This window comes from Acomys russatus, chromosome 2 (genome assembly GCF_903995435.1).
Source record: "Acomys russatus chromosome 2, mAcoRus1.1, whole genome shotgun sequence".
Classification (NCBI taxonomy): Eukaryota; Metazoa; Chordata; class Mammalia; order Rodentia; family Muridae; genus Acomys; species Acomys russatus.
The window spans coordinates 72,997,438-73,012,319 of NC_067138.1; the positions used below are offsets into that span (position 1 = coordinate 72,997,438).

General features: G+C 41.7%; 1 protein-coding gene across 1 annotated transcript in view; it reads left to right on the forward strand.

Moving 5' to 3' along the window:
• The window catches only part of Pappa (pappalysin 1), a 245,077-nt gene that overhangs the window by 24,747 nt on the left and 205,448 nt on the right, over positions 1-14,882 (forward strand). Inside the window, exon 2 of the mRNA XM_051163182.1 lies at positions 8,999-10,061. Coding sequence (XP_051019139.1) covers positions 8,999-10,061 — 1,063 coding nt within the window. The remainder of the gene's footprint in view (positions 1-8,998; positions 10,062-14,882) is intronic.

A 14,882-nucleotide genomic window follows, 5' to 3' on the forward strand; every position in this document is an offset into this window, starting at 1 on the left:
ATTTGCCAGCAAAGTCAGATTCGTATGTCTGTTAAACTATGAACCACCATACACCCCCTGTATGTTTGTGTGTGTTGGGCGGGTATATGTGTTTTGTATAGGTATGCACAATCATATGTAAGTGCACAGGTGTGGGAGTACATACAAATGACAGAGTATATCTCTCTTTTATTTTATGTCTTCCTTTTTATGTATTAATGCAAAGTCTCTTGCTAAACCTGGACTTCACCATTTCACTTAGGCCTGCTGGCTGGCAACCTCTAGGGATGTTTCTCTCTTCATCTGCCTTCCCTCCCAGCACTATGGTTCAGAAGGACACCTCCTTACCAAGCTTGTACACAGACACTGAAAATCTAAACGCAGGTTAATCCAAACTGAAAATGCAAACTCTTTGTTGTGCATCAAGTACTGTATGCATTGACCTGTGACCCCTTCCCCAAACTGTGAGCTTTCTTTTACAGACTGCTTTTAGAAGCAAAAGATTCAAGATTGACGGTCAAGTGTAGAGAGAAGTGCAAGTTATTTCTGAGTTCTCAGAAGCATTTTGTCAGTCCATGTCTATCACACAGGCCTATGTACTAAGAAGTCCAGGTTTTAGATGTACCATTCTCAAATTGTCTGGATTGTTTAAAGTAGTTCTCAAGTATGTACTAATTTCATCCCCTTTACCCTTCCAAAGATACCTGTGAAATATATGAAGTGTACAGGATAAAAGCTTTTATCCCAAGAGACAGGTGGAGAAACCTAGACTCCAAGAGCTAAGTCATTTAAGGTAATACCACTTAGTGAAACTGGTAAGCTGGGCCATGTGGTCAGGAGACACTCAAAACTGGTTTCTAGCATTAAAAAAAAAAAAAACTCTGGGCAAGAGAAGAGATGCATATGCCATTGTGTGTGCCAGCCTCATTGCTTCCTGGAACCCCACTTCCATCAGATCACAAACATGACTGACTCACAGGAAACCTCACCTGAGCATGTGTTGACCATGTGACTGAGGTGACACTTGACACACTTGCTTCTCTGACACGAGGAGGAAAAAAATGCCGTTTGGTACCATTGAAGCTTCCTCTTAATGTCTGGTAGTTCTGAATCCTTCAGGTCATTTTGGGGGGCCTCTTCTGAATAAACCTAGGGAAGGGACCATGGGTGTACTTAACCCAAATCTGTCTCTTTTAATTACTCTCCACTGGATAGATAAAAGCTTTCTATAGGATTGCTCTCTCAAGCATTGCTCCATGGTTTTGATATTGGTGATTAAATCATGGAAAACAAAACAACAAAACAAAACTGGACCAGTGTCAACCTTTAGCTTTTAATTTTCTTAGCATCCTGAAAGAAACTGGATTGTTGACCTAAATTCTCCCCTTTTATTCCTACGTCCTCTCACCTTTGTTTGTATTCACTGTCAGATTCCCATATATCATGGGTATTGTAAAGTGAATGACCCAAACTTGCCTCTCCTACCCATGACCTAACATTTCCCGCAGTGGATAACCATGTTGGGGTATCTGAAGAATTCAGAATCTAGGAAATTGAATGTACCTTTAAGTTTATATGTTGTAAACCTCCGCTCAGAAAAGAATGGGCATGTCTAGTGGTGAACAGCAGAGCAGCGTCAGAGTGGGCCACAGAGCCCCTGGTGGGTGAAAGTGACTCCTGTGCAGGAGAACATTCTAGGGTCCATTTAGCTTCTGAGTCAGGTAGATAGGAGTCATAACTGTATCTTTCCCAGATGCTAGCAGGGATCTTTGAGACACCACTTATAGTCTTCAGGTTGTATATCTGCCAAAAACATATTAATAAAGCTTTTATAGGGTCATGTAAGCCCCAAGGTATGTGTGTTTAACACAGAGATTCTTACATAGAGGATTTCAAAAACTGTTGTTATTATCATCAGTATTTATTTGCAACTGCTACTTTTTTTACAGGAAGAAATATCCTGGGTAGACTTTTTTGTTTTCCTACATGGATACTCCCCAAGGAGAAAAAAAAAAAAACACTATTCGCTGACTATGCAGTCGTGTGGTTGGCTAATCCTCTTCCCCAGGCAGTGGCAAATGTAAAAGCTAATATCATACTATGTTGAGCATCCAAGAAAACCAATAGAGAGGAAAAGAGGCAGAGCTGGGGTCTCTCTCAGCTATGGAAGAATGAAACTTGACACTATGATACATAAATTCTAACTTGTTTTACTGCTTAGCACTTGGGGAAGGGGACTTCACTTCTCTGAGGCTCAACTTTTCTCACTGGTAAATAGATGGCATCTATTGTATGTTTCAGGAGTGAACATCATAGGAGGTATTGTGACATGGAAGCAATGATCCATGCACCCAGTATATAACAGGTGCTTCATGGAAGTCAATTCATACAGAAATATAGAAGCCTGCTTCCCAAGAAGGAAGATTTTTCTGTGTGTGATGACATCACCCATCTTTGGCTCTTCCTAATAGACTGTGCTCTGTTCAAAATACGAAGGGAGGAAATTGAGGCATTATGTCATAGGAAGAGAAGGATTGTGAACCAAGCATGAGGCAGTGGGGGATGGACAAGAGTGTAGAGCAATTCCAGAGGGAGCGTTTGGAAAGCATGCTGAATGATAACGCAGAAGTCTGCTGGGGCTTCCCTAGTAGAGGCTCAGAGCCTGTGTGACTGAAACAACACACATTTCTTTTCTTACAATCCTGAAGACTACACGTCCAGAATGCAAGTCTGCCTAGTGTTATTTCCTCTCTCTGGCTTTTAGATGGTCGTCCTCTTTGTGTCTCCATGTGTTCTTTTCTCTGAGCACATATGTTCCCCAAATGTCTTCTCTTATCAAGACACTAGTCACTGGATATGGTTTTATTGTGACATTACTGCTATATGATTACTACTTTAAAGACACTGACACCAAATACAGTCATACTCTGAATTTCTAAGTAATGTCACATCAACACATACAGCTTAAGGGGTCACAAATATTCAGTTTATAACATGAATAGATAAGGGGCAATCAAATCACAGAAACTTCAAAAAGAAAAAAAAACAATGCAGACACTGTAAGCTAGGACAACCCTGGATCTGAAACAAACATGCAGAAAGGCTGGCAATAAAAGTCTTAAAATTGGAAGATAAGGTCAACAAAAGATACCAAACTCTAAATGGACAGATGCCCATGCAGATGTTCAGTCCCAGTCTAAGAGGATAAACACAACAGATTGTTAGCAGTAAAGAACTTCTTTCTGATTCTAGTTTTAGGTCTAGGAGAAAACATGTCACAAGGCTCAGCCTTCTGCCTTGCGCTTCAGCTCAGCTTGCTTGTGTTGGTAATATAAAACTTGTACAAGCACTTTTGGAGGAGGCCAGGCCTTCAGACAATCTACAATAATGTTCATGGTGCTTTGCATTTGATGTAAGTGACACAATTAGAAGACTGGGAATTCTATTGGTCCAAATTCAGCCTTCTTGTTGCCTTGGACTCCCTGTCCTTGAGCCTCAGTTTACTCTGAAGAGTGCACAATGTGGACACTGACAGCTTTTTGAAAAAGTTTAGATGAGAAATGTAATGTACAGCTCTTGATATTCAGTAATTCCTAAGAAATAGTAACATGTTTATGTAGAGAGAAGAGAAATAGAGATGCATATCCCTAGAGTAGAGTCTTCAATGTGATTCGTAAAAGGTGTCCCATATCCCAAAGTGTTCCCCCAAGTTAAGGGTTTTGAGGACTCTGTAGGTCCCCTACCTTCAGGATTTCCTTCCAGGTATGCACTTAAATGGAGAGGTGAGAACATAAAAGGGCAACAAGGGACTGATGAAATGTCTCAACAGATAAAGACCCTTGCTGCTCAAGGCTGAGCCCCTAAGTGTGATTCCTGAACCTGCATGAGGATGGAAGGAGAGAACCAACTCCACCGAGTTATCCTCTGAGCTCTCCATGTGCAGCATGGCATGTGTGTGCTCCCAAATAGTAAATAATAAAATGGAAACAAAGGTCTGCCAGGCTTCTGGGAACATTTAAAGTCCTTTCCATAGCAAACACAGCCAGTTATAGACCAGCAGATTGGTAGGCTGTTAGCCAGTTCCTTAACAGAAGTCCCAAGGATGGACTTTCTTCTAGACCTGTGACTCATCCTCTTTCCTCTGGGCAATGTTTACAGGTACCTAACTGGCCTGCAAAAGGACACTTGAAGTCACTTTCATTGTCTACTTCTGTAGGCTCATAACATTTAGCAGGTGTATGCTAACTATATGCAGATTATATGCAGAATTGTGTTTGGCTTTCTGCCTTTCCATACAAGGATATGTCCGTTGAGACTATCTTGTAGTTCCACACAGATGGCTAGCTTAAGACAGACTTTTATTTATTTTTTTTTTTTTTAAAACTGTCTCTCTCAGAACAACTGTGAGAAAGGACAGTGCTGAGTTATATGGGTGTTCTTGAGTTCTTCAGAGAATGTGTTTTTTGTGTCCCACATGAAGTGACAGAGAAGAGGGGGGCTCCAAGCATTTAAGGATTGGGAATGACTTAAGACATTCAGTTCAAATCAACACATACTTTTGGGTACTTTCTACACACAGTGAACAAACAGGATCATTTTTTTCTTTTCTTTTCTCTTTTTGAAAATTTATTTATTTTCATTATAATTTATTCAAATTACATCCCAGTTGTTACACCTTCACTTGTATCTTCCCGTTCCTACCCTCCCTCCCTCTTTCACCCTATTCCCCTTCCCTAGACCTCTGACAGAAAGGGACCTCCTCCCCCTCCATATGACCACAGACCATCAGGTCAAAGGGGCTCTTAAAATTTAGCAGAGGATATTTTCAACTCACACCTCCTTTTACAGAAAAGGGCAATGAGCCCCAGTGGTATAATGAGGGTGCTATGACTTGTTGCAGACAAGGTTACTTGGCCCCACAAACCAGATATCTGATGCCAAGGCTTGGTCCTGGGCTGATGTAGTACAAGAGTGCTTCCCATCCAGTCTCCCGGAAGATGACTCCAATTACATGGTTCTTCACATAGATATTGACTCCCATTCCCATGTCTCTACTCCAAAACTAGGAAGCTCAGTGATTTCCATTCACCAACTCTCACTCCAGGTAAATATTTCCATCTGAACTTTTGAGGCCCCTGCTCTCATTTTCTTTAATACCTTTCCTCCTGGAGCCACTGAGAACCACTGTTTGCCTTTCCTCCCTGCCTCCTCCTGGCACAAGCCACCTCTTCCTCTACACATTTGTATAGCAGCATCCGGTACCCTGAACCTGGGCTCCAAGTCTCAGGATATTTCTGAACTGAGAAAACCCTAAAGAAATGTGAACATTTTACCCTGATAATGGGGCAGTCTTTTCAAAAGCAACAGAAAATTCAGAGATCAAGAGCCACTGGTTGGCAACTTAAAAAGGGAGGAAAGATGCGAAAGGTGAGGCATATCTTGTTTCCTATTAGAAGACCCTCAACTTTCTTTTTATAAAATAAGAGAAGAATTAAATGAAAAAGAGGAAAAGCCTGAAGTAAGAGATAAGGGGGACACAAATGTGATGGCTTTAGGAATCTCTGATCCTACTGACATTCCAAGTGGACAGTAAGATGTGAGCTCTGGTGATATTCATTCCAAAATATAAGACAACTATTTGCCATTAGAGTGAGTCAGTGGAGAAGTAACTTTTAAAAGTTATTCATTTGGTGCCCCAGATTTGATGACCTCCCCTTGGTGGGGAGCCCTGGTGGCACTCAAAGAAAGAATAAGCAGGCTACGAAGATCGAAGATCGGACTTGATAGCCTATGACCAAAAAGTGGGGGAGGAGATCTCCCTCAGTCATAGACCTAGGGGAGGGGAATAGGGTGAAAGTGCGAGAAAGGAAAGAATGGGAGGATACAAGTGATGGGATAACAATTGAGTTGTAATCTGAATAAATTAATTTTTAAAAGTTATTTATTTATTTATTCATGTATTCATTCATTTATTCACTATATACCCTGATCATAGCCCCCTCCCGCCTGCCTCTCCTTCCTGTCCCATCAGTCCTCCCTCTTCCCCCTGTACCCCTTCTCTTACTTCTTGGAAAAGGGGAGCCCCTCAACACCCACCAACTGACTCCAGCAGATCAAGTCGCACCAAGACTGAGTTCATCCTCTTCCCCTGTGGCCTGGTGAGGCAGCCCTCTCAGGAGGGTCAAAAAAACAGGCAACAGAGTCCATGTCAGAGACAGCCCTCACTCCCCTTACTAGGGGACCCAGATAAAGACCAAGCTGCCATTGGCTACATCTGTGCAGGGAGCCTAGGTCCACTCCATGCAGGAAGTAAGTTTTAATGTGTAGTCTCTTGATATTGCCTAAGCTGGGGAAATATAGGATTTCTAAGTCTTTTTTTTTTTTTTTTTTTTTTTTTTTTTTTGAGCCTTTGTCCTATATCTTAACATATCAGGTAAGATTATTTCAAGATATCCCCTTTCTCGGACCCTTTAGTATTTTGTTTCCACTTATTCCCTATTCTTTCTTTTTTTAAATTTACTCCTAGTCCCTTCAACATCTTAAAAACCAACTCTTGTTTGGATAGCCTGTGTGTGTCAAGGATATTATATCCATTATGTCTTTTAAGTAGGACAACATATTTAAAGAAAGATATAGATGAGGGAATCAAGGTCTACAGAGATGAAGTGATTTTTGTCCCAGACATATGGCCTGTAATTGCTGTCATCATGAGTTAAAACAGGTTACCCTGGGCCCAAATAACCTCCTCCTTTCTTCACAGTAGAAACACATCTGTCCTATGGTTTTCTTTGTCCTTTAGCAACTGAGACATACATTAGTGCCTTCAATTCTGTTTGTTTTTTAAATGCCTTTCTTTTTTTTTATATTCTGTTTTGAATTAAACATGACTGTGCTGATTCATGGGACACATCCTGGGTGTCCACTATAACAAGGAGCTAGGCAGGTTATAGACATGACCAAATGTGGTCATTTCCCTCAACAACCACCTAGTTTAGGGAAGAAGAGACAACAGGATGGATACAGGCAACTCAAGAGTGAAAGAGTCGTTGCTGTTTTCTGAAAGCAAAATAAATAGAGTAGAGCATTACCCATATTCAGAGGTATCAGGGAGTGCTCCCTTGGAAGAAGGGCTTTGTGTATTATTCACTCAGAAGCCTCAGATAAAGAAAATCAGACATGGATTGACTATGTGATACAAAACTTTATTCAAAGAAGACACAGAGGTGTTTATAACACTGCCAATGTCACCCAGATGGTGGAAATGGAATAACCATTAGGAGACTCTTTCTATTGCCTGAAAATGTTAGGAGTGGGAAGGCTTAAATTTTCTGCCAAAAATGCTGGTCATGTCAGATGCTAACATAGACATTTGCACAGATGCTAAGGTCCCAGTGCCCACAAAGAAGGAAAGACTGTGTGGGCCTCCTCTATTGATTTTGCTGGACACTCTCCATGTTCATCTGATGAGTACTAATGACAGATGCACACTCAGAGTTACGGTGACCGCAGTGATTCTCCAGTGAGAGTAGGCACTGTCCTTCCAAAATGAGCATTTTTTATTCATTCTTGTCTCCTTTTTTTTTTTTTTTCTCCCCTCACCTGGCTTCATACAGCATCTGACACTTAAAATACACATGTAATTAGGAAATACTCTTTATTATCCGGGAACATTGCCTGTGCCAAGGTACAGTGGGTATATTCCAGAAAGACTGGGAGATGGGGAATTGGTGAGTACAAAGATAAGCAGGTGCATGGAGGATCTGTTGAGCTGCCTATTTGAATATCTACATGATCTCTAGAGAAGGACACCTTCCTTTAAGTGTCCTTAAAGACCAACTAAAACTTGTGATAACTACTTCCAACTTTCCTTGGGAGATGAGGAGACCCAAATCCTTGGTAGTATTAGCGTTGGGGGTGTTATACAACTTGCATACAGGACAGTTGATTGTAAGGTCATAGAGCAGCCAGCTGACCTTACACCCATCTTTCCTCTTCCTTTAGTTTTCATGTTCATCCCATTATTTAAATAAGAAACCTAATTATCACTGCCATGAATCTTAAGTGTGTAATAAGCTAATGCATACAAGCACCTTAGCATGATACCTTGGTTGTTATACAGAGTCAGTAGAGGTCATACTTAAAAGGGCAAATGTGTGGGTGTGGGGTCGCACATACACACACACACACACACACACACACACACACTATACAGCAGGGAGTATTAGGTTCCTGGGAGATTTGTAAGTGATTATGTATAACCTCACAAATGTCATCTGTTCCCCATGTCTCAGTTTCCTCACCACTGATAACATTGAAGGAGCTGGAGGCAGTGATCTTCTGGAATCTTTCCAGACCAGTTATTAAGTGTTTACCTTCACTTCAGAATGCATGCCAGGGATAGCCAAGACTTACCCTAGAGTCAAAACCACTGGCTTTCCAGCCTTTGTCTCTTCCTCTTCTGGGGCAGCCTTGGCCATCATTCCATGCTGCCAATCATTCCATGACTCGTAATGGCAGTTATACACTCAAAGTTATGATAGCCCTAGAGACAGTCCTTCTAAATGTGCATCTTCTATTCCATATTATCTTCCACTGTTTCTTTGTCACCTTTTGTATTATCCTTCACTTAAAATAACCTCCAAAATTGAAAGTTTTTGCTGTCATTTTAAAATTGTTTTGGATAGGTGAAATGCCCATTTGTCCAACAGAAGCTTTTATGCATGCTTCATATTCAAAATAAAAAAGAATAAAAGCTCATGTATTCATTTTCCATGAGGAATGTACAAATCTTACTTTTTTTCCCCCTGTTAGTTGCTCCAGATCTTATCTTACTTGCCCTAGGGGTGGTCCCAGAGCCTCCATTAGTAGCAGCTGGGGGCTGGGGGGGGACAGTCTAATAAACCTTTTTGAAACCAACTATTCTAGAATATCCTGATATGAATGTTGTCAGAGAAAAATAACTTACCTGCATCTACTTCTATGTTTAATTTATTCATCTTTTTCTTTTGGGCCTACATAGGGCTGTATGACAAATGTTCTTATACCTCTCGTGACCGAGGATGGGTCGTGGGCATTCACACCACCAGTGATCAAGGCAACAGAGATCCACGCTACTTTTTCTCCTTGAAGACAGACCGGGCCAGGAAAGTGACCACCATCGATGCCCATCGCAGCTACCTCCCAGGCCAGTGGGTATACCTAGCTGCTACCTACGATGGGCGGCTGATGAAGCTCTATATGAATGGTGCCCAGGTGGCAACCTCTGGGGAGCAAGTAGGTGGCATATTCAGCCCACTGACCCAGAAGTGTAAAGTGCTCATGTTAGGGGGCAGTGCTCTGAATCACAACTTCCGGGGCCATATCGAACACTTCAGTCTGTGGAAGGTAGCCAGGACACAGCGAGAGATATTGTCTGACATGGAAACCCATGGCCTCCACACCCCACTACCTCAGCTCCTCCTCCAGGAGAACTGGGACAATGTGAAGCGCACTTGGTCCCCCATGAAGATTGGCAACAGCCCCCAAGTGGAAATCACCAATGCCCACAGCTTCCTGTTGGACACCAGTTTGGAGCCTCCTCTTTGTGGGCAGACACTGTGTGACAACACAGAAGTCGTCTCCAGCTATAATCAGCTCCCAAGTTTCCGTCGGCCCAAGGTGGTGCGCTATCGTGTGGTCAACATCTATGACAATGACCATGAGAACCCAACCGTGAGCCAGCAGCAGATTGACTTTCAGCACCAACAGCTGGCTGAGGCCTTCCAGCACTACAACATCTCCTGGGAGCTAGAGGTATTGGAAGTAAACAGTTCTTCTCTGCGTCATCGCCTCATCCTAGCCAACTGTGACATCAGCAAGATTGGGGATGATAAATGTGACCCTGAATGCAACCATACACTGACCGGACATGATGGTGGGGACTGCCGCCAGCTGCGCTACCCCGCCTTCATGAAGAAGCAACAAAATGGTGTGTGTGACATGGACTGCAACTACGAAAGGTTTAATTTTGATGGTGGAGAATGCTGTGACCCAGATGTCACTGATGTCACGAAGACTTGCTTTGATCCTGACTCTCCACACAGGTAAGACTTTCCTATGCATATGTCCAGTTGAGAGCTGACTGTAATGTTCCTATTTGATATTTAAGACACCTAATTTCCCTAGGGGTTTGTGACCATTTTTCCAGTTTGTGCGGCAGTCTTGTGACCAAGGCAAGTTTATTTTCAAGGTTATCAAGGGGACTACATACATACATAGTCCTTTACAAGACTACTTACTGAGTGCTTACTACTAACCATCAAGAAGGCCTTAAAACCCTGTCCTATCAAAGAGATCAGGGTTCAATTGGGTACCATGCAAATAGCACTTGTACTGTAGATGATACCATTGCTTAGATCTATGTCAAACCAATCCAATAGCTTCTGGCCAAAGGCAACTATTTAAAAAAATTAACTCAGTTAAAAGTCAATAGAACCACTATTATTTTATATTTTTATTTATTGGTTTATATTCATACATTTGTGCTTGTTACTTCTGCTTTGTAAGTAAATAAAACCAGAAGCACCTGATGACTCAAGCCTGTATTCTCAAGTACGTAGGAGAAACAGACAGAAAGATCCTTTAAATTCAAGGACTGCCTGGGCTATAGAATGAGATCATGGCCAGCCTGGGAAAATTTGTGACACCTTATCTCAAAATAAAAAGAGGGGTAGGTTTATAGCTCAGTGATAGAGCACTTGCCTAGCTAGCACAAGGCTCTCAATTCAATATTTAGCATCACATGCACAAACACTCGCACGCACGCACGCATGCATATGTACTTAGAAATAAAACTGGAAAAGGTAAAATGAATTATTTTGTCACCCAGTTGCAACATGGAGCTTATGGTTTTATTTCTGGACAAAATGATGCAGAACTCTTGAACTGTCTGTCTAGTTTTGTGAGTGCTGAGCTGATAGATCTGGCATCAATTAGGAATAGACACCTTAGGTTCAGATCTCAGCTCTACCATTTCCTCTCTTTGTAACATCTTGGAAGCTCTTTATGCACCCATAAAAGGAAGGTGATTTTCAAGTCTGCAGAGGTTGGAGTAAAGGAATAAAAAATGCCCTCTCTCGCTACCAGTGGCTGATCCATTAGTAGGTTTCTGTAAGTATATTAATCTAAGACAAGGGGGTGTAGTCAGGGATACAGTGCAGATCACTCACTTTAAGACTTGAATGTGTCTTGGAGAGTTCCTTGGGACAGGTGGAAATTCACCAAGGTCTCCAAAAGCAGGCATAATGGGAAGCACAAAGGAGGACCACAAGAAATCTAATGTGGATAATAAACATTCACTGTTCTTTATATACATGCTAAAACAAACAAACTAACTAAAAAAACAAACTAACTAACACAAGTCGATGGCTATGTTTATCATTTTCACAATGGCAACCTTTTTCCTATGTGTTTCTATTCCATCAAAACACATTTTAGACCTCAAATCTATACAATAATATTTTTTTTACTTTTTATTTATTTTTTATTTTTATTATTTAATTAATTTATTCAGATTACAACTCAATTGTTATCCCATCATATGTATCCTCCCATTCCTCCCTCGTTACCACTTTTATCCTATTCCCCTCTCCTAGGTCTAAGACTGAGGGGAACCTCCTCCCCTACTATATGGTCATAGGCTATCAAGTCTCATCTTGGTAGCCTGCTTATCCTTTCTTTGAATGCTATCAGGCCTCCCCCCCAAAGGGAGGTGATCAAATATGGGGCACCATTGTTCATGTCAGAGTCAGTCCCCGCTCTCCACATAACTGTGGAGAATGTCCTGTCCATTGGGTAGATCAGAGTAGGGTTTCAATGTTTACTACTTGTATTGTCCTTGGTAATATTTACTTTTAACACCAACAAAAAAGAATAGACATTTCTGGATAAGTGGAACAGTGGATAAGTGTTGTGCAACCAGCATGGCCTGAGTTCAAATCCTCAGCACCCATGTGGATGTCATGCATAGTCACACATGCCCATAATCCTTGCCTTAGAGGGCAGATATAGACAAATTCTGGAGCTCTCTAGCCAACCATCCTACTGAATTGGTGAGCTTCAAGTTCAATGGAAGATACTTTGTCAAAACATAAGGTGAAGGATGATGTAATAACATAATAGACATTATCCTCTGTTTTCTCTTTGCATGTGTTCACAAGCACGTGCATGCACGTGCACACGCGTGCGCGCGCGCGCACACACACACACACACACACACACACACACACACGGGCATTTGTGTACAAAGAATAGGTATAATTTTGATATCAACCAATGATTGGGTCATGGAAGAAAGACATTGCAGGAAGAGGAAATTTCCCTTGTATTACTCCTAAGAAGGAGAAAGAAAAGAAGTTTGCTGCCCAAGATGTTCTTTGAGTCTGCCGTGCCTGTTGACTAAAACCAGTGATCTCAAGATAAAAACTGGTTAACTTGCAGTTCATGTGGGATCTTCAGTTTGAATTCAGGGAAAGTGTCAACAACCATTTTCATGTTTTCCTCAGGTTCATAAGGAACTTTTCCATTCTGTCCAACACACAGAACCTGGACTTGCTGGTGGCTTCAACACATATTGCAGGCCTATGCAGGTTTTCTGATGACACTTCTTTGTCTCTCTCAAAAGAGCAAGGGTCCCTCACACAGGCAAAATATCTATGTGTAGAAAAATGAGGATTTTAGCAGAAGGATGTTCTGCTGGACAGCAACTCAGAGAGCATTACAGTTCAGCCTGCTGGTATGGGCAGAGCTCCTGAACATTCACTTGTTATAGACTCAGTCAGCATGCAAAGGAAAATTTGGTGTGTGGATAGTCCCCTCCAGGTCACTTCTGCTCACATTAGTTGCATAAAACAATCTTATAAAAGGAGACAATGTGGGATCTATCATGTTCATTTGAGTGATTGGAATTTAGAGAGCTCAATATACATGACTCAGTAATGTCATTACTGAATCATGGAACTACAAAAGTGTAAACTGTAAAATCATGAAATGAAAAATGTAGGTTGTCTGTGAACAGTGTACAGTGTTCTGCTCACTGGGCTTACAAGAAATACCTATGTTCGAAGGCAGAGTCAGTAGAAAGAATAGTGAGGATAGCTGAAAGTCATCTACTCATCTATCCAATTAACCATCCTTGGATTCATGTAAGAAATCACTATTAAGCATCTACCAAGGTTTCAGAAGCAGGTGCCCCAACCTTCATGTACTTAAAACAATTCTAGATTCAGATATATGCAGGGATACATTTAGAGTCATCCTGCTAATTAATGTGTGGAAGACTTGAACTCAGACCTAGGTTTACTAACTCTAAAGCCATTTGATGGAACAATGTTTACATCCAAGGAACAATTAGGTAACATTAAAGCATGGGGCAAAGTAACTTTTACAAAGCTTTGGGAGAAGTCTGACCATTGTTACTGAGTAAGAAGCAAAGGCAACTAGCCTTTTCAGAGTCCCATACTGGCATACAGGGACCATGGGGCCCCAGGTTCTATATAATTCAAAATCAGCAGGCAACGCTAGCATATTCCAAAGGCCTCCTCTTTTCTCATCACAAGACTGCATGCTCTAAATGTCTGGGCAAGGCCCTGTGCCAGTAGTGTGACCACTCAAGCCAGGGTCTGTTTGTCTGCTGCCTGGGAAATCTGTGTGCCCAGGGCGAGCCCCACCAGGCCCTGTGTCATTATGACTAAGCTGGAGTTATTTGGCTCTGGCTGAGTCAGCTCTCCTGTGTACAGAGAGAAACCTGTGGAAGGTTTCAGAGAAATACTCACTTTGTGGCTTTGAACAAATAAGAGGGAGGATGGAGGGGAGGGAACAAAGAAGAAAAGAGAGAAAGAATAAAGGGACAAAATCAGACAGGCAACTGGAATAAGCCACTAAAATCAGATTGCTGTTGTTTAAGTGAGTTTTAATATAGCTCTCTCTCTCTCTCTCTCTCTCTCTCTCTCTCTCTCTCTCTCTCTCTCTCTCTCTCTCCTCTTGGATTTTCTCTTTCCATCTATCTCTATTTCTCTCCTATCATTTCTTTTCATATGTCTATTATTATTGCTTTTCTATCTCTGGTAATTTTAAACATTATATTTATGTTATTGTTATCATCATCATCATCATTATTATGTGTGTGTGTGCGTGTGTGTGTGGGCACATGCACATGTATGTGAGCCACGAGTGCAGAGCCTATAGAGGCCAGAAGAGGGTATCAGATCCCCTAGATGCCTAAAACTGCAGCGGTTTTAAGCCATCTCCCATGGATGAGCTAGGAACTGAACTCAGATCATCCCTAAGAGCAAGTGCTCCTAACGCTGAAACAGTTTTCCTTCTGTTTTTAAAAGACTTTTATTATTTCTTTGAGAATTTCACATATGCTTACAATGTATTTTGAACATATTCACTATTGACTACCCACTCATCCCCTTAACTTCTCCCAAATCTATAACACACTCCCTCCGAACTTTCTACCCCCACCTACCTGTTTAAAATATAACCCATAACCCATAGACTGCAGACTGCAGAGTGTAGTTCGTGCTGGCCATGTACTCATGTATGTTTTGCCATTTACCAGAGTGTATTCAGCCTAACATGGGCCATACCTTTAAAGAAAACTGACTCTCCCCTCCCCAAAATTTAATGGCTCCTCAGCTAGGTGTGAGGGCCGTTAACCCTCTCCCCACTCCATGTAAGTTCAGGCAACCACAGCTGCTGTGAGTTCACTAGGGCAATAGTCCTGTGATGTTCAGGAAACAATTTTACTCTGGCTCTTAAGATGATCTCTCTTCCTGTATGATGATCCCTGCACCTTAGTGAGAAGAGTGTGACATGGACCTCTCATTTGTGGCTGAGCACTCCATAGACAATTATTTGTA